The sequence below is a fragment of the Chironomus tepperi genome, unplaced genomic scaffold (genome assembly GCF_022539635.2).
Source record: "Chironomus tepperi strain 1889 unplaced genomic scaffold, CSIRO-AGI_Ctep_v1 contig_323, whole genome shotgun sequence".
Lineage (NCBI taxonomy): Eukaryota > Metazoa > Arthropoda > Insecta > Diptera > Chironomidae > Chironomus > Chironomus tepperi.
Window position 1 is genome coordinate 114,381 of NW_027226445.1, and position 19,937 is coordinate 134,317.

A 19,937-nucleotide genomic window follows, 5' to 3' on the forward strand; every position below is an offset into this window, starting at 1 on the left:
CTGTTGTTTTCTTACCATAACATTTTCTGCTGCTCTTGTTCTTACTCTTATTATGTAACTGTTTGTAACATTTTTATTACACGAGCCCATTAAATATATAGTATTGACATTGACAAAGAGGAGAAAAGGCGAATACATGACGACTCACAGTGAGAAGAAAAATTGCACAGTCAAATTTTTTTGAAAAGGAACTTGTAAAATTGCTTAAGCAAATTGGCAAAAACATTAAAATTATTAGGTTTATTGGATTTTGGTAGATAAAACATTTGTGACTCTTCATTTTTAGAACGAATGCTTTTTACATAAAACGAAAGAATAAGAATTAAGCTCGTGCACTCCTACCTACATTGAAAACCAAAAGATGATATTGACTCTTTTTGCAAATGATATACATAATTAATGCAGCATCATAGATTTAATATTCCAAATAAAAAGACTGTAAAATCAAAGTCCATCAAAGTATATCAGAAAAGAAATATTTTTGTGAGCAATAAAAATGGAACTTCTATTGAATTAAATACTTTTTTATTTCTTTTGTCTAAAGAAGTGAGTCAAAGCAATCAAATAGATATCAGGACTATCCTTCTTCATATAACTCAGCACAGCCAATCATTTAATTTGAGACAAAACTTGAGTTTTTGAATAAATCAGCTCATAACCTTAAAATTAACCAAAAAGACGAAAAAGAAAATTTAATTTGCCAACTTAGTCTAGAACATACAATGTAAAGAATGTCGATCTATATTGATATTATCGAACAATAAAAAGAACAGAAAAAAATGGATTTTAGGAACAACAAGTAAGCAATATGATTGAACACTAGAGAGAACTCAGAAGAGAGGAGAGAACAAGAGATAGAGAGAAAAAGTAATAATAAGAACATGGAAAAATGAAGACGAGGAAAAAGAAAGAAAATGAGGAAAAAGAAAATTTGAACGAGCGTTGAAAGTCAAGGTCGCCATATAAAATTTTATGCTTTATTTCGGGACGGAGAAACTGATTAAAAGTCATGTAAATAATTAATATTTATGCAATAAAATGAAAATTCATATAGTAATAACAGAACTAGAGTAAACAAAGTCTGTTCATTAATTTTTGAGCTTCAACCCAGCTTAAAAATGAAACACAAATAAGTTAAATTCATGTTCACAGACATGGAAATATTTCTGACTAGACGTACCTGTTAATAAAATTTCATTCAAATCAGTTGTTGAAGCAGACGAATCACTTGGACTTGCAACGATTTCTGATAATGGTGATAGTTCACTAAGAGTCGATATTGATGATGGTGATGAAATGTTTTGTGTCGTTTTTAATTGCAATATTGAACTGTAAGAAAGAAAATGAATAACAATGAATGAATGAATGGGAATAAGCATCATCACAAATAGACAAGGAAAAATTATCATTAGCATCTTCATAAATATGTTAAGGTCACATACGCTTTTCAATGCCGCGCATTTCTAGTACTGCAACAGAAAGGAAACGAAGAAAAAATCGATAATGTGAGTAGAAAATGTGCTTTTAGTCTCTATCCATTTCATAAACTCACAATTTATCTCATTTTATGTGCCTTGCGTGTACACTTTTTCTTCTATATCTTCTTTTTTACCTAAACACAATCAGCCATAAAAGAGAGGAAAATGGGGATGATTTCAAGGTTATTAACGAAGAAAACTCAAAATACAACAATAAACATCTTTAGGACAACGACCTTGACACATTTCGCATTTTCCCCGGAATATTACTCGTTATCTCCATGCAATATCAGCACCAATATCATTATTGTCAATTATTTTATATTGAGATAAAAAGCTGCTGTTATAGTGTAATAAAAAAAGGAATTGAGGAAAAGCGCAAGCACGTGAAGCGAATTAAATTAACGAGCTGGCAGAGGGATGTGAAATCCTTGAAGTAAAACGGGAAAAAGAGTATTCAGGAAATAGTTGCGACAAATGCATAGCATTATAATTACAGTGAAAGATATTACGTTTACTGGTAATTCTACAGCTTCTTATTACCATGCATATATGCACAAGAAAAGCATATGCATTAAGTTTGCAGTTATTTTAATTAAACTTTTTGAGCTGTTTCATCATAAATGGTGTTCATCATTATTGCATTCCCTAACAGATAATGAGCATACTCGCCTAAATGAACGTGCTAATTAGTATTCTGAGTGGATAAAAATGGGTCCACTCGGGTGCACTAAACCAATATTATTGAGCATACTCAATTAAGTGAGCATGTTCATGACCATGCTCCTTATCTGCTCGGGGTAAATTACCCATTATTTTTTGTTTCAAAAATTACATAAAACTCCATCTCATTAATTTTTCATATCCAAAAGCAGTTTTATTTTTCGCAATATTTTATTCATGAAAATCATCCGTAGAATGAATACAAAAGAATAGCAACAGAGTCGAAGAGATGGAAAGGAAATAAAATCGATATAAATGAAAAAAGCTCAATAATCCTATACAGCCTTAAGCTTGCCTGTTTCAAAATCTTTGTGTAGGCTAATAAAAAATTTAAGATGTATGAATGAGCTAAATCAATCATGATTGAATCGTATCTAAGGGACGAAGCTTCTAGGCATTCATAATAAGGCATTTAAAACATTTTCAATTGTTCACCTTGAATTATTTTCATTCAATTCAATTGATTGTGACTCCATTCGATGAAGATTGTATCTGCATCAATTGAATGCTAATCGATTTTCACGACTTATCACTGTAAAATTCCACATAGTCATCCTTTATTGTTTTTCTTGTCCAGTTTTCACTTTAAATCCTTTGCTTTGTTCCTAAAATTTATTTAATTCCTGTTTATTTTACACTAAAACATTCTCATATAATTCCATAAATTAATGTTCTTTATGTATTTTATGCTAAATTTAAAGGTAGACACTCTCAAATACTATGAAATATTATAATCGTATTTTCCTATGTTTTCACGGTTTTCGTTTTTCTTTCTTTTTTCAATATCACTTACTTATTCTTCACTTTTTCTGTCGAGCCACGAAGAAATAAGAAGTCACAGGGACTGGATTTTCGTAGGTTATCTTCTTTTTATTACAATGACGAAGACAACTCTTGTATGGCACTTGTTAAAAGCTTCTGAAGCAAAATTTTATATATCTTTTTATTTCGACAACGACGTCATTTGATTTTATTTTCTTTTTATTTATTTCTTCTTATTTTTTGGTTCCCTTTTGTTTCTGAGGTATAAAAGCTCAAGTATTAAATTCTGAAACCAATGTTCGATTTACTGTTTAGCACACAAGCCTTGAAAACTATGGTACAATAATTTCAAGTTCACCTAGACATATGTACAAATGAGTATTAGATTAATATTTCATACATATATGCTTAATGTCACAACGAGATAATAAAGAAAACTCATTTATAAACTAATAAATTTTTTGTTTATTGATTAACACTTGGAACTTTTTATTTATATCAGATTGTCATTTCTCTTTTCCAAAAGAATGCTCTTAATACATTATCTAGGATAAAAAATTTATTTTCAATTCTTAATACTTTTTTTTGAACACTTCCCCGAACACTTAAATAATCTTCAGGCAATTCTTTTATAAAATTTGAAAATTCAAATATTAATCCTTCTAAATGGAATTAAAGACAGTCATTTACACGTCATCTTTAGATGAAAATTCGATTTTAAATGAGTGATGAAATTCCTGCCTATGGAAAAAGTTTTTCACAGGTTTTTCATTCCTCCTTGTGAGAGACATCCTCTCATTCTCTCATGTAACTCTATACGGACATAAAATTCCATTCTCATTTTCGCTCTGTTGATATTGTTTTGTGTCTTATTTCTTGTGCTATTTTTGTTGCAGCTTTGAGCACAGAAGAGAACTTTTGGAGAGAATATATAAAATATGTATTAGTATTTGTGCATAGGGAAATTTTGAAAGCAAGTGGTAAAATCAAACACAGACAGGAAAATGCTACTGTAAATTTTTCAATGCCAGGGAAGCCGGAAATGAGAGAACTGTATATGTATGCAAAAAATGAATGAACTTATAGATTGCTCTTGTTAATCTTTTATAATTTATTAATATTCAATTATCGATATTCTTTTATTACAAAAATATAATATTGGAACTAAGTAAGACGCTTTTATCAAAAATAACTGCAACTACTTACAATTGCAAAAGTAAATAGTCAAAATTTATTTGTATATAGTCCTGCAACATTTTATGCGTAAATTATTAACTGTTAAGTAAAATACATTCAATTTGTAAGTAATATAATTAGTAGAACCTAACTAGTCGTAAAGTTACCAGATAAACGAAAATTTAATTATTTATTTAAAACATTTTTGATTAAAAATTCAACGTTAGAACGTAAATTAATGACTTAGTTAAGAGTCTGGTAACTTGTTCTTAAAATTTCTATCATATAACAAACAAATGTTTAGGCACATTAGTATAAGACACCATGTATTGACGTTAAAAGCAGTTTGATTATACTTTTTAAGTAAATTGATTAATCGAAGACTAAGTCTAATGTAGTTTATGCATCTGAGATTATATGCATGTTCAAAATATTTCATTTTGGCACTTAATGGATTCAAAAATTATAATTTAATCAATTTGTGCAACTGCTGAGATTTATCGTTGTTAAGAACACAATATAAACTTTTGGGAACATTTTCTGTGCAACTCTTTAAAATTTTGAACCCATTTTATCTAATATAGGTATGACCATATCAAATCGTGGACGTTTTCCTGCTTCCTCATTCATACAGATTTTAATCAACTTTGCTAAATGTGCTGATGAACCAGGAGGAATTTGTACGCGTAATCCTTCTGTTGCGATTTTCATTCCACATTCCATTGGTGATAGGTCAACAAATGGAATATCTCGAGTCATTAACTCCCACATAACTATTGCAAAGCTCCACATATCACATGCCTCCCAATTTCTATCAGCTCGTTTTCGCTGTAATGTTTCTGGTGCCATCCATGCTGGATTATAAATGCGTCCACGCTCTTGGAAAGAAAATTTACAGTCACCCATGTTGATACGTGCTGTCAAATCCTCGTCAATCTTTAAAAATCAATTTTGACACATATTAATTAGTTTGTTACTCTTTGATAAGTTAAAGACATACCATAACGTGATAACTGTTCAAGAAATATTCTGGAATTATTCTTTCCAATGAATGCAAATACGCCATTCCTTTTGCAATGTCAAGAGCAAAACGAACAGCTTGTGCTGTATCTACAACAATTCCTGCTGCTGAATGTAAGAGGTCATAAAGAGAACCTCTTGGCATATACTGACTAATTGTTACCAGATGCTTTGGTGAATTGCATGCGCCAATAAGAGGAAGAATATTTGGATGTGAGAAAATTCTCAATTTTGGAAATTCCTCATTAAAATCTCGTGATATTCTTGGTAATATTTCACGAATAGCAAGAATCTTTGCAATTACATCATTATTTTGCCACCTTCCACGCCATGTTTCTCCAGATGGACTAATCGATACCTTTGTATGAAGCTTTAAGTCTTCAATATTAATACCTTTGTATCTGGACAATGTAGCATCACGAGATCTTGTTTTTAATCCTAGCCAATTGTTATCCTTGATACTAATTTTTTTCAATTCTTGGCCACTTTCAATTGCCAAATCATGAAGACGCTTTGCCAATAATGCTTTTGCTTTATCAAGAGGAGTATCACCTGTAAAATAAATTATAATAGTATTTACTGAAGAGCTTGAACTTAAAGAGAAAATAAATTATTACCGTCCTTGTTGGCAAGTGAAACTAAGGCACCATGATTTACAAGCTCCTCTGCTATATGTTGATAGCCCCAGAAACAAGCATAATGTAAAGAAGTGTTACCATGCTCATTTTGTGCATTCACATCTGATTTTGCTTTAATCAACATCAATACTACATCTAAGTGACCATGAGCAGCTGCCAAGTGTAATGGTATATCTTCTCCCATATTAGTAGCATTAACTCTTGCACCTCGTGATAATAACATTTCTACAATTTTCGTATGTCCTTCCTTAGCAGACCAATGTAAAGGTGAGAATCCGTGATCATCACTAAAATTTGTAAGCAAAAGTTAAAATTAGAATCAATGACACACCCCTTCATTCACATCCATAAATGGACTAATTGTAATTTTTGCTCAATTACCCTTTATTGAAGTCACTTTCTGTATCATCTAGCCACAATCTCACTTGAATTGTGTTATTTTCACGGCACCAGTAGAAAATATCTTCCATTTTAATGAAAATTTGATTTTGAAATATTTATTTTTAAGTATGTTTTTATTTTTTAAAGTTTCGATTGAAATCAATTCTTTTTTCGTAAATCTTTTATTCGATGATGAAGAATACTTCCTAAATTTGTTTTGTAAATAACTTTATGTCGCCAAAAATTGCATTCGATGGTGTAAATTTAAAAAATAAATTTTTGATACATAAATTTAACTTTTATGAACTTAAAAATACTTTATTACAATTGTGTAGGTTTATGTGGGATATATTTTGAATTTTCAGTTATTTTTCATCAGCATTAAAGATGTTTTTGTCCATTTTCTAAGAAAGTCATATTGAAAATTTCTGTTTGATTCAATTCATAGTTATGAATATTTTTTGATAAAATTAATTTTATGAGTTGTCATTTATGCAAATTCCTTAATTCAATTAAAATAGTTTTCAAAACAAACCTATCGATGTGTTAGTATGCATCCAATACATTCTTATCAGAAAATATTTTATGTTCACATTTTAAACACCAGGTATCGCTTATATTCCGAACTTGTTTATGTGAAAAAGTTAATTTTTATGTAAAATAGTGGAAAAAGATGGATTCAAAATTTGATTTACCTGGATGGGCTACAGCAGTAGATCCAAGAAGTGGAAGACAGTAAGAGTTTAATCAATAAACTAATATTATCCTCCAAATTTTTATTTTTGAATAATTTTTAATGCTCAATAAAAATGGCCGCCCCTTAATTTTATGCAACATGCTAATCTATTGAAATTTTGTACCTCTTTCTAGATATTTTATAAATCTTCAGGAGAAAACGACAACATGGGAGGATCCTAGATTGAAATATAAGCATGTATATGGTCCTTCCATTCCCATGCAGGTATAAACTAAATCCCCTTTTAATCTGTAGTTACATAAAAATTTCATATTCAACAAAAAATATTTTCTAGACATTGCATGGTTCCCCAAAAAATGTTCAAGTTTATCCTACTCAAAGCTATCCAACTCAAGCATTTCAAAGTCATTCAGGCCAATCAGTAAATGCTAGTCCAGTTCCATCCACAAGAGCTAGTCATTATACAAGCCACACAAATCAAACTGTTGTAAGTATCATATGTCAAGGTCATCAATTAGAACTCCCAAATGTATTCGTTTCATATTTTAATTGGGTCAATCATATAATACATTTTCTATTGTTTGCTTCTTTCCCATATATGCTTATTTATGTTTATATGTTTGCATCTTTTGTTTCCTTTTTATAGGAAATGTCCTCTTTATCACGTTCATCTCCTCATACTCCACGAGTAGGAAATTTGATCAAACATCAACAAATGATGCAACAGCAGCAACAACAACAACATTTGCAGGAAACGTCTTTCACAACGCCTACTACCATGGAAACGGATGCAACAGTTTCTAAAATTAATTCTATGTTTCCAACGGCAAGTGAACATCACATAAGGCTTCTATTGAAAAAGTGAGTGGTTTAAGGGTATTCATTAAAAAAAAACACATATAAATATGTCACAAAACATAAAGACACACCTCATGAGTGGAATATGCACTTGATATAAACACATTAATATTATTCAATAATTTTATGTGACATCAATGAAGTGCTGCTTTATTAATGTCTTCTATTCTCTCTTTTCTCACTATATTCTTTCGGCTTTTAACTAATAACATAAATAATCACGCGTGTAACATTTTTCTTGTTTTATCAATTACTGTAAATAACACTATGTATGCATTCTAATCTTCTTGCAACAAATTAATGTTAATTCAAATGAAATCATAAAGATATCACAATCGTGAAGCAGTTGTGATTTCGGCATTACAAGTTGAAAAACATCCAACACATACGCCTGGTCCAAACACACCGCCACCACCGAGATCCTTCCACACAACTGCATTAGCATTATCGGCATTTGGAACTCCGCCATCGTCTTCTGCTTTGAGCAGAAAAGCACTACATCATTTATATAGTGATCATTTGACATTAAACTCATCTTCCATAAACGGAAGTCCTATTTTACGTCCACAAAGCTCGAGCAGTTATTATACATCTGGATATTATGGATCGCCACGTTTTGGAGAAGTCATGAAGAATTCTCCAAAACCACACTCATCGCCAAAAATGAAGCTTAGGTTACTGCTTAATATATTTCATATTGCAATTCTTCTGTTATAAATTTGCTTATGAGTTTTTATGAATTTTATTGGCTTTGTTGCTAAATTTCTTGATATTTTTATGTTGCAAAATGCTAACAAATTTTATTTTATGTTTTATGATTTCCTTTTTTTATTAAAATATTCATATCCAATAAATTCTAATGAATCTTGAATTTTATAGATACCTTAAATCCATGTTCCCAAAATGCGAGGAAACTATAATTTTGGATATCTTGGCGTCTTGTGAAAATAACGTTCAAAAAGCATCTGAACAGTTGATTAGAATGGGTTATGAAAAGAAGGAAATAACACCAGCACCAAGATTATCTCATCGCAAAAAAGAAGATACTGCAGTTAAAAAGCAACAATATGTTGAACCGACTCCACCGCCAAAGCAGAAGACATTTGATGAGAAGAAGAAATGTGAGAATTTTGCTGTAATTAATTATTATTAAATTGATTCTAATATGCTGAATTATTTTAGTGAAAGCTAAGCTTCAAGCACAATACAAGGATACGATCCCAGAACGAGTCATATCAATGGCATTAGAATCCGTAGATTATTCTGAAGAGAAAGCACTTAAAATCTTAGACATTGTGCTTCAAGAAGATCGAGATTCAAAGCAAAAATCGGAAAAGGAAAGGAAGAAGGGAGATGGTGTAGAGAAGAATGTTTCATTTAAGGAACCAAGGTATGAATAAAAACATTTTTAAAATAATTTCTGATACTTGAAAACCGAAATGAATATCAAAAAATATGCTTTATGCGCACTTTGAAAAACTTAAAAGATTACCTAAAATTATCCACATTTGCATGCATAAACATATCTTAAATATTATTCAGTAGTTATATCACTTTTTTGAAAGATCTCACACCTTGTATAAAGTACCTCTTTATCAAATGAATAACTTTTATTTTTTGTTAAAGAAGGAAAATTTGTTATTTTGAATTTCTGACTCTAAAATCAAAATTGGTTATAATTTTCAAAATTTATAGCAAGGGTGTTGATCTTGATAAAGCTGCTGCAATTGAAAATGATGAAACAATGATAATTAACAGCGATCACACTATAATTACTACACCGATCGATAGTCCTCAAACGGATATTTTTGGTAGTAGCTCAAGAGCATCTGGAAAAATGTCTGTATCATCAAAATTGCTTCAAGTGGAATACGATGAGACACCATCAGATGGATCAAGCAATGGAGCTATTAATTCTGTTGATAAACGCAAGAAGAGACAAAAAGCTCGTAGTGACTCAGCTCGCAGTGCAAAGTATGAAAAAAATCAATTATTTTTGTTTGTCACAGTTTTGTTAACATTTTAAGAATCCTTTAAACCTTGATGCAATTACTTTTTGATTAGATTTTTCATTTAAAACTATTAATATAATGCAATGTTGTAAGATAAAATTAGCTTGTACATCCTTCCTCCTTTATTCTTATCTCCTTATCAGTCATATATTTCGAATAGTTGATTATTAATTATGATAATAGAAAATATTGGATATACAGCTTTGTAGCGATAAATATTAATGTTTGAAGTATCACCTATCTATCTTATCAACCCTCCCAAGTTTTCTAACAATCATAATCAGAATTCGGTGTTATTTGGTGTATTGAGTTTTTAATTTAATTCAATTTGCTAATAATTTTATTTAATTAACTTTATTGATGTCCAATAAATTGTAGAAGCGAGAGTGTCAATCGTAAGGATACAAGCTCAAAGGATTCATCGAAAACCTTTATCAGCAAATCCATTGTTTTTGAAGAAAACAAAGAAGGAAATTTCATGTCGATTGTTACAAAATCAGGCAGTCAAGGACCAAACCCGAATCTTGCTAAAGGACCTAAAGATGATTTATTGTTGTAAGTACAAAATACTTTTGGAAAATTGATTCCAATTCTAATTGATGATTTTCTATTCAGAGTGGACTATGTAGCCTGGAATGGTGCTAATCCTGATATAATTGGCGGATGTAAAGTCAAACCCAATGGTCCAAATCAATTCTTAAGATCTGAACGAACATATACACCACGTGGATCGACCAGTAAGCTTTGCAAGGGACCACAAAGTGGTCTTGCAATCGGAAGCATTTATGCGCAGACAACTCGCCCTGCAAATGTTGCCTGCAACTAACATAATCTACGATCATTATCAAGATAAATTTAGAATTCAAGAGATACGGAAAAATTCCGATTTTAAGGAAAAGTTTAATATTTTACTATATTTCATTTAAAAAGTAATGAGTGTCTTTCTGATTGATGATAAAATTAATTTAAAGAAGATATTATAAAATAATTAACAAAGAATTTCAAGTCAATCTAACTAAAAAACTCTATTTAGGGAAAGTCCTTTGCAATATGTATTTTTCAACCAAAAAAATATAACAGCAATGTTTTAACATTTATAAGCCAACATGAATCACATTTCGTCCTAAAATTGTGAGCACTTTAACGTTTTAAAAATTTAATATCAAAAAATTAAAAGTTTTTGTCTATTTTGTATGAAGAAATTTTGAAATAAGGGAAATAATTGAACAGGTAATTGAAACGTGTGTAGAAAGATGATGTTAATTAGAATGGAAAATTTGTTAAACTTTTTACTACCTAAATCTCCGCTGCAGTGTTGTTAACGAGCTTGGCATAATCCAAATACAAGTTCATAAACATTTTGAACTTTCAACATTTATCAAGCAACTCTGCCTTTAAAAGATAATTAGGACAAAAAAAATTAGGTTTTGAATATTGTTAATCGAATTTTAGAAATAGCCAAAGATTTCTTTCCGAGTACCACAATTTAAAATTAAAAACCAAAACGTATCTAGTTTGACACACAAATTTATGTTTTCGTCTAGTTTGTAATTACACACATAATATTGTTGTAAACCTACAGAACAAACCGTTATTCTGATTTAAATAAAGTGTTTTAACCCTTGAATTCATTTGCTGTTAAAATAACTTTATTTTAAATTATTTAACATTTATTTCACCTGAAAACTGGTAAAAACATTTCTAAACTGTCATTAAGGTGATTAAAAACATTCAAAAGTGCAACGGTTTGGAAATTTTTGAAAAAAGTCTTCAGTCTTCGTTTGAATTTAACGCACGAGTTTTGCTTACGCTCTCAAAACATCATCATTGAAAAATTAAGAAAAATGGCAAAATTTGATTTAACTACGCGAAATCTGCAGTTTTTGGATCGTCATTTGACTTTTCCACTATTAGAATTCTTATTGAGTAAGGATGTAAGTAACAAAATAGTGAAATAATTGAAAATTCAGTGAAAAATTTATATTTTCTAAACAATAACCTTAAATTTTTTATCACTTTCTTTAATTCACAGATTTATGATAAAAATGAACTTCTCAATTTTATATTGGAAACTGTTAATAAGACTAACATGATTGACTACACTACGGACATCAGACAACGTTTAAATCTATCGGAAAAGATGCCGGAAGAACTTCAATTAAAACGTCAGACTGTTTTAGCAAAATTGAAGGAATTACAACTTGAAGTGGAACCATTGATGAAATGTATGGAAGAAATCAAAACAAGAGACACTATGAAGGATAGTAAAACGCTGATCAATGTATTGCAATCTGAATATAATGTAAGTAGAGAAAAAAAAATTAAAATAAGAACTGAAACATAATGTTTGTGTCAAAATTACAGATAAAAATCGATATCATCCAGAGTGTGTATAAATTAGCTAAATACCTCTATGAATGCGGTAACTACACAGAAACGACATCATATTTGTACATTTGCTTGATGATTATGCAGCCAAGTGACAAGAATTATTTGAATGTTCTTTGGGGAAAGCTTGCATCAGAAATTTTGACATTGAATTGGCAGACAGCTCTTGAGGATTTGAATCGCCTAAGAGAATTTATCGATAATCATAATTTTACAAACATTCAAGTTCTTCAACAACGCACATGGCTCATTCACTGGAGTGTTCTTGTATTTTTCAACCATCCAAAAGGACGAGATTTGATCATTGAGATGTTCTTGTATAAACCTTTATATTTGAACGCTATTCAAACAATGTGTCCACACATTCTTCGCTACCTTGCTGTTGCCGTTGTCATCAATCGAGGCAGAAGAAATGCATTGAAGGATTTAATTAAAGTCATTCAGCAAGAATCTTACACATATAAGGATCCAATTACAGAATTCCTGGAGCATTTATATGTCAATTTTGATTTTGAAGGAGCAAGAATGAAATTGCACGAGTGTCAAACAGTCATTCTCAATGATTTCTTCATTATTGGATGCTTGGATGAGTTTATTGAAAATGCTCGTCTCATGATTTTCGAAACATTCTGTCGAATTCATCAATGCATTACAAGCCAGTAAGTTGAAATTAAATAACAAATTAATAATGTCAAATATTTATTGAATTTTTAATATTTTAGAATGCTTGCTGACAAATTGAATATGGAACCAGAAGAAGCAGAATGCTGGATTGTCAATCTCATTCGAAATGCTCGTCTTGATGCTAAGATTGATTCAAAGTTGGGATATGTTGTTATGGGCGGACAACCTTTGAGTCCTTATCAGCAGTTTGTCGAAAAAATTGACTCATTGTCAGTGCGATCTGAAGCACTTACTGAATTAGTTGAGCGTAAAATGCGTGTGAAAAATCAAGAAGGAGAAAGCAACTGGAAATATTACTAGGATCATAATTAATAATACCTTTAATTGAAGTATAAACGCAAGATAATTCCTGTAAGTTTTATATGAATTCGTAAATAATAATCATTATGTGGATTAATAATATTGAAATAAAAGAACAAACAGTTGAGAGCAAGGTCAAGAAATAATCTCTTTTGAGCTTACTATGTATTTCATAGTCCTTAGACTACTGAGGTGAATTAATCAATTTTATATATCTTTATTAATAGCTATTCATGATTTTTGAAATGGTTCACAATCGCATCTATAAGGATTTTCCCAATTGTCATGTCTGAAACATTCATGTACATTTAAAAGTCATACAAACTTTTCAGAATTGATTAAATATGTTTATTAATACACGTAAATATTGCATTCTGATTTTCAGTCATCCATACATGATACTTATTACGAATAATAGCAATTTGATCTGGTGATAGGTCAACATTCTTAAATACAACTGATGTTGCCATCCGTAATGACACTTGCTTCTTCAAGAAATAATTTTTATAACATCGTTTTACACGTTGTGCTGAAAGTCCAAAATAATCGCGTTGGATGAGAGGCGGAATAGAAAATTCTTGAGCTTCTGTCGTGCAATTTGGCATTTTGAATTTAGATAAATCTATTCTGAATTCATTAAAATTAAGGATGTTAGCCTCAAAGTAAGCTTTTTGAATGCACGCAATATTTTCATCTGGAGTCGTTGGAGATCCTCTAATTAAATCAAATTCCTTTCCGAAAATATCCGGGTGACATGACTTGTCAAGCATTGAAATGAATTTATTTTTTGTTGCTGATGCCTTTCTCTTGAAATTTGGAATCTTCCCGTACATCTGATACACATAGGCTTTCAAATAAAATTTCACAATTCCATGCTTCTCGAAATTCTCAATTATGCACTCCTGATTCTCCATCAAATTCTCATTATAGATACGTCTATTAACATCATTATTGAAATCGCTTACAAGTTTTATCATAAACTGATCACAATACTCAGTAGTGTTATTGTACGGCGCAGATACAAATGAAGATTCTAGTATTCCATTCCGTTTTAAGTAATCTGCGAGACATTCCTTATCGAATGTAGATTCGTCACAATTTACACCAATTGAAATAAAAAGAAGCAACAAAAAATGCTTGATATTCTTCCTCATCGTCTTTTCACTTTGCCACTTAAAGAACATCTACTGAAAATTGAGAACATTTGCATCTGTTTTGTTAAAAAAATGAGATTACTCCAAAAAATTCTGCGGGTCAAGAAATGTCAGTGTATGTCGCATGAGTTGATAAGTAACTCAATTTTTTTTGCAAACAGTAAAAGTACCTGAAACTGATAAGGCAAACTTGTAGACATGATCACTGGTGAACAAACTGAAACGCATTTTATAAAATTGGACCAAAAATATTTTGAGAAAAGATTTAAAAGACAGAGCGACTTTTAGTACCAAACCCTAATTTATTTGCAAATGATAGCGGATGTTAACAAAGCAAGTGATTCATAAATCACAGACTAATTTCGTTAAATGACTTCTATTCTATTCAAAATTGTATTAAAAATGAGAATGTATAAGCAATTTGAGAATCTCAAGAGGAATTCTTGTTTCATTTTCAAGTATGTTCTTACACTTAAAGGATACTGCTATCTAGATCATATTTCTATGAGCAGTGTAACTAAAATCACAAATATGTTCAATAGAATCAAATTTTTATTCATTAATTCCACATTCACATATAATATTTTAAATATCGCAAACATCTACCGATTGGCTAATCGCATTCTCAATTTCCTTGTTGATCTTCTTTCTTATGTTATTCTTTTCAGAAGTGGGAATGCTCAATCCAAGAAGTGAATTAATCTTAAATCGTAGCTTATGGAATTCCAGGTCCTTTAATTTCTTTATGTTGCAATCAATTGTTGTGTTATCTTCTTGTCTTTCTCGCAAATCCTTGTATATTCTGTCTTTTTCTGCATCCAAAATTGCGTTACAATTTAACTTCTTTGGATCTCCACTCAACAATATTTCAAAAGTATTTTCTGTATTCTTTACGTCAAGCAATTTCTCTTTAAGCACGTAATCAGTTTGGCAGTATAAATTGTTGTATGTTGAGTCAGCATCGCTATCAGCCAAACAACAAACAGCTACACCTAAAAGAACAGTAAGGCACAAGAACTTCATCTTAATGAATTCGAAATTAAACTAATTAAGTACAAGTCAAGTTCAATTTATTATAAACTGACAAATGGATGGATTGAGAATTGAGAGACAATTGCTTAATAACATTGAGAGTCGGATGATTTGGAAATTTTATTTGTAAACAATTGATAACTCGAGCAATTCGAGGAAATCGATGACTGAATGAAATCTCATTTGAACGAGATTAAAAAGTTGTCTTAACCAGATGGATTGTTGTATGGACTTTAAATGCTTAATGTATTAATTTTAATTAAATTGTAAAGAAAATAAAATAAAGCAAAAAAATTATCAAAAAAGATTTGACGCTGCGACTAGGATTCGAACCTAGGCGGGACAGAGCCCAATTGATTTCGAGTCAATCTCCTTAACCACTCGGACATCGCAGCATTTCAAAACCATCTAATATGTAAGGTTTACATATCAAACTCAGATACTTAATGTTTGGCAAAAAGTTTAATATGAACAAAATTCAATGTTGCATGTTTTGTTGTTTAATGTTTTTGCAAAACATCGTTTTCAAATTTTCAGTGTAATTTTTCTTTAGCTTAAAATTATTATATTGACATAAAAATTATTTACAATAAATTATCATACAATTACGCAAAAAAAACAAACAGCTTTTTCTTCTTCATGATTTAAATGAATAAACTGTAATTTATGTTTTGTTACAATTTTCTGTTGGCAAAATGTGTTAATGGCCAACAATTTCATTGTCATTCTTGTATGTCAATTCGATTTGACTGAATAATTTGATAATATTCAAACAAAATTTCATTAACATTCTACGGAACTCATTCTAAATTCAGACATTTAAACAAACAGTTGTATTCACCTCTACATTTTATTATTATTTTTAACAATTCGTGAAATTGAAGATGAAATTTTATTATTTGATTTTTATATTTTTGACATCTGCTGCTGTTTGGAAGGTAGATATTACTTTGATTACTTCTATTGTTATATTTCTAGATACATTGAAAGGGGAAAAAATAAATCAATAAAATTGATTAAAGAAATTTCTTCATGCATCTTTCATAGATTGGATTATCGCTAGCAATTGAAGGAGAAAATGGGCCTCTTAGTATTGTCAGTAAGTAAAATGTTGTACAAACAAATACTGTTTAGTCTGACTTTTCTAAGTCAAAAAGGTGTCAGGACCAATATTCAAGTCAAAATTAAATCTGACTATAAAGACAAATTTCTCTCCCAAATTTGTTTTATTTAATTAAATTAGAGCGTGCAGCACAAATTCAGCCATACCATTCGACAGGAGCTCCGGATCGTAAAACTGCAGGAGAAGCATATTTAAATCAAACATCAAATGTTGGTGAAGGCAGAAACGATGGACTTCTTCCGAGAGGCATGCTAGCCCGCCAATAAAATGATAATATACTGACTTATTTTTGTACAGATCTTTTGAGAAATAACTTTGTGCAATAAAAAAAATATACCCATTTTAAAGAGATTAAGAGCTTTTATCTATTTTTATTCCTTATTTAACATGTTTACTGTTTATTCTTGTTCATAATATGTGTAACAAAGGAATATATTTTATGATTTGCTTCCAAAATCAACATAATCTTTGTTTACAACTATTAAACTGGATTAAAACATTGAGGTTTTGAAATGAAACTTAACGTAAGAATATTCTTCAGATTGCTTTAAAAAGCTATACCATCTGTAATTAAATACTTACTACAATGCTTATTTAAAAATAAACATAATTAAAGAACTTCCTTACGAATTTAAATTAGGATGATGTTTGTTCTTTGAAGTAAAGGAGCAGACTAAAATATTTATGAAGGGGTCAACAACTACAAAGGGGAAAATCAACCAATTGTAGTAACAAATATAATTTAAATATTAAACGGCAGTTGACATATTTTCAACAAGAAAAATAGAGAAAATAAAAACCATACATGTTTTGTGATATTCATATTCTGTCAGTTCAGTACTTTTTTTGCTGTGGTGCAGTGCACTTGAATTATAACAGAAATGTCTCAATACTTGCTTGTTATGTTTTATCGTTGTTGAAATGACCTCACATAGTTTTTCATATCAACTAGATCGAATTATTATTTTTGTGTTGCATTCGTTGATACCAAGATAACAAGGTACTTTACCTCTAATATATTCAACACTGACCACTGTGTGATATAGAACGGAATAAATTTCCTTGAACATCGTAAATGTAATAAAAAAGTATTTTTATTTTTGACACGGGAGAAAAAAAATCAATTTAAATTATAGGGAAAATCCATAAAGTGCAGAAGCATGTTATTATCACACGTTAGTATTATTTAAGCTTCAACCGAGATTTATTGTTATTTTCTTGGTTTACTATTGAAATTCAGAATTGATATTGACAATGAATCTGCTGGCATTTTTCATCATTACTTCCTCGTTTGCAAAAATGTTTATGGTAAGTTATTTCCTTTATTGATGATTAAATGTTTAGTTCGAAAATTGTCTATTTTAGGTTCATAGTTTTGGATTTGGTGGTCCTCATGTCAATGGAAATGGTCTACCCTACAACTTTCCTTTTATTCAAAATTCCATTCCATTGACAACAGCAAATACTGCGCCACCAACATTTCCAACATTACCACCTCCAATTGATCCTCGAATTAAAAGACTAGATGCTTTAGTTGATTCAATGCTGCACGCAAAGGACTTGCAGATTCAAATTCCATCGCCAATTGGGGTAAAAAGGAAAAAATAATACATCGTGTTGCCATGTTTTCAAGTTCTGTTCATTGTTATAGTCTACCCACTTTCAATTATAATTAGATGATATACATAAGAAAAATTAAAATGTCAAAGCATTTAATGGAAACGAATAAAAAGTTCTTCATTAAAATGTCACATAAGTCAATAATTAAATTAATGATATTTCTCTTCCATCACTTCCTACACATAATTATGAAAGTCTCGACAATATACTAATTAACAATAGCAAGGATTATTATTTTTAAAAAAAATAATCATCATGTTTTTATTTCTATTTTAGACATAACATTGCCAAGTATTGCAAAATTACTCTGTCGTTAAGCATAACTCCCGCTGCTTAAAGAGCATTTTGTATATCAAAGAACTAAGAAATGGAGAAGATTATCATTTTTCTTAACATTTTATTACATCTTTTGCATAGCTTTGATCATAATATGCTCTGTGTATGACTTAATAATCTCATTCTGTCACCATGGAAATATTTTTGAGATTTTTTTATGACTTTTTATGCTAATTGTTCTTAAACTTTAGAATACTTGAAGTTTGCTTGAACTTGAGGATGGGATCATATTCACAACATGAACTAGAGTGGATATACTCCAATAAAAAATTGAAATCAGCAATTTTTTGAAAAGTAGAATCAACATTTAAAAGCAAATCTTCCTTAAAAGGAATCTGACGTTAACGAAGCCAATAATTAGGTCATTAAGAAAAATAATTCCAAACTATTCAGTTGCAAGCTAGAAAAGCTACAGATAGCTAATAAAATAAATTTTCTGGGTTATTGCAAGATACGGTAATAATTACTTTATGATGCTTATTAGATTTATTTGTACTTATAAGTAAATGTATCATGCTATTCTCTTAGGAAATTATTGCGCTCAATTCTTATTAATCTTAAGTAGAACTTCCTATTCTTCTTACTTTCATAATTAATTAAAAGTTTCTTCACATTTCCTTTTAGCTTTTAGTTCATACACGTTTATACAATAGCGAAAATTTTCATTTTTCTGTTTCATCCTTTACTGATGACAAAAGTTTTCATCCGGCCTGTCTAGTTGCATTGCAAATTAAAAGGAAAGAAACGTGACATAATTAATGGGAAGTAAAGATAGATAAATATAAATCTAATTTATCTCTGAGCTCATCGAGTGCCTTTTTTCTATTTTTACTCTATATAATAATTAAAAGTGCTTACTTGGTTTTAACTAACAGCCTCAAGAAGCACTTTGTTATGTAATTCATCTTTATAAGTTCAATTGTGAAACCTCTAACGACTTTTCGTGTACTGATAAAAGAGCATGTTGAAAATCATTGAATTTACATATTCTGAATTCATATAGCAGTAGGAATCTTATAAAATACACTCTGAGAGGCTTAAAAGAGATTACAAAATTGAGTGTATTTTTGCACCATGAAGCAAAAAAAGATATTCGATTCTAATACCCTGGTTTGCCGAACAGCACATCATGTTTGCTAGGACACCGTTACGTTACTGTAAGCTTCGCTGACGGCATTATGACAGTTGATTTTGTCTTATTCTTCAGGGCAAGGCTTATAGAATCTCAAAGTTTGCTAAAATTACCTAAACAAATCAAAATGATTTAAAAAGATCGCAAATGTCCAGAAGTAATAATAAAAAATCGACAATAAATACCTAACTATTTAAATTTGTCATAAAAAATGAGCATGACTGATTACAACTTTTGCTGGTGTAAAACAAGTATAAAAACCTTTATTCTACATTCATGCACAAGTTAAATTATAATGTTTTCAGAAACTTACTGTTTTAACAAAGATTAATGAATTTAAATGCTTAGCATCATCATGATGTTGAAAACACTCTGAAGTAGCTGTTAGGCAAAAGTGATGAAAGTTCTTCTCGCAAAAAAGAT

At 30.1% G+C, this 19,937-nt stretch overlaps 4 protein-coding genes and 1 non-coding gene across 8 annotated transcripts in view; 2 read left to right on the forward strand and 3 right to left on the reverse strand.

The window, feature by feature from the left end:
- Eip78C (Ecdysone-induced protein 78C) overlaps positions 1-4,108 on the reverse strand; it is a 42,420-nt gene extending 38,312 nt beyond the window's left edge. Inside the window, exons 1-2 of the mRNA XM_070643713.1 lie at positions 2,637-4,108; positions 1,181-1,329 (exon numbers count right to left, since the gene is read on the reverse strand). Of these exons, the coding sequence (XP_070499814.1) occupies positions 1,181-1,329; positions 2,637-2,677 (190 nt within the window). The 5' untranslated portion in view covers positions 2,678-4,108. The remainder of the gene's footprint in view (positions 1-1,180; positions 1,330-2,636) is intronic.
- Positions 4,109-4,384: 276 nt separating this feature from the next.
- Positions 4,385-6,471, reverse strand: Ilk (integrin linked kinase). Its single transcript, XM_070643715.1, has 4 exons — positions 6,179-6,471; positions 5,777-6,084; positions 5,140-5,711; positions 4,385-5,075 (listed from the first exon to the last, which is right to left on the reverse strand). Exons 1-4 carry the CDS (start codon positions 6,265-6,267, stop codon positions 4,692-4,694), a joined length of 1,353 nt encoding a protein of 450 aa, XP_070499816.1. The 5' UTR covers positions 6,268-6,471; the 3' UTR covers positions 4,385-4,691.
- A 305-nt stretch (positions 6,472-6,776) lies between these two features.
- Positions 6,777-11,372, forward strand: LOC139093038 (uncharacterized). 4 transcript variants are annotated; one of them, XM_070643629.1, is made up of 10 exons: positions 6,777-6,913; positions 7,049-7,139; positions 7,210-7,362; positions 7,522-7,736; positions 8,060-8,407; positions 8,613-8,854; positions 8,916-9,123; positions 9,429-9,707; positions 10,124-10,300; positions 10,361-11,372. In XM_070643629.1, exons 1-10 carry the CDS (start codon positions 6,852-6,854, stop codon positions 10,569-10,571), a joined length of 1,986 nt encoding a protein of 661 aa, XP_070499730.1. In that variant the 5' UTR covers positions 6,777-6,851; the 3' UTR covers positions 10,572-11,372. The 4 variants fall into 4 exon arrangements, with proteins under 4 accessions (XP_070499730.1, XP_070499731.1, XP_070499732.1 ...); XM_070643630.1 differs by having other exon boundaries at positions 9,492-9,707; XM_070643631.1 differs by having other exon boundaries at positions 9,525-9,707.
- A 164-nt stretch (positions 11,373-11,536) lies between these two features.
- Positions 11,537-13,263, forward strand: eIF3e (eukaryotic translation initiation factor 3 subunit e). Its single transcript, XM_070643654.1, has 4 exons — positions 11,537-11,679; positions 11,778-12,047; positions 12,110-12,792; positions 12,856-13,263. The coding sequence occupies exons 1-4, from the start codon at positions 11,590-11,592 to the stop codon at positions 13,115-13,117; spliced, it is 1,305 nt and encodes a 434-aa protein (XP_070499755.1). The 5' UTR covers positions 11,537-11,589; the 3' UTR covers positions 13,118-13,263.
- Positions 13,264-15,615: 2,352 nt separating this feature from the next.
- TRNAS-CGA (transfer RNA serine (anticodon CGA)) lies at positions 15,616-15,698 on the reverse strand. The gene has a single exon. It is a non-coding gene; the product is annotated as a tRNA-Ser (tRNA).
- Between the last annotated feature and the right edge of the window lie 4,239 nt (positions 15,699-19,937).

Coding starts and splice junctions, on each gene's coding strand:
- eIF3e (XM_070643654.1), top strand. CDS start 11,590: ATGGCAAAATTTGATTTAACTACGCGAAATCTGCAGTTTTTGGATCGT. Junction 11,680..11,777: donor AATTCTTATTGAGTAAGGAT/GTAAGTAACAAA, acceptor TTTAATTCACAG/ATTTATGATAAAAATGAACT. Junction 12,793..12,855: donor CATCAATGCATTACAAGCCA/GTAAGTTGAAAT, acceptor TTAATATTTTAG/AATGCTTGCTGACAAATTGA.
- LOC139093038 (XM_070643629.1), top strand. CDS start 6,852: ATGGATTCAAAATTTGATTTACCTGGATGGGCTACAGCAGTAGATCCA. Junction 7,363..7,521: donor GCCACACAAATCAAACTGTT/GTAAGTATCATA, acceptor TCCTTTTTATAG/GAAATGTCCTCTTTATCACG. Junction 8,855..8,915: donor ATTTGATGAGAAGAAGAAAT/GTGAGAATTTTG, acceptor GAATTATTTTAG/TGAAAGCTAAGCTTCAAGCA.
- Ilk (XM_070643715.1), bottom strand. CDS start 6,267: ATGGAAGATATTTTCTACTGGTGCCGTGAAAATAACACAATTCAAGTG. Junction 6,085..6,178: donor GAAAGTGACTTCAATAAAGG/GTAATTGAGCAA, acceptor TACAAATTTTAG/TGATGATCACGGATTCTCAC. Junction 5,076..5,139: donor TGAACAGTTATCACGTTATG/GTATGTCTTTAA, acceptor TGATTTTTAAAG/ATTGACGAGGATTTGACAGC.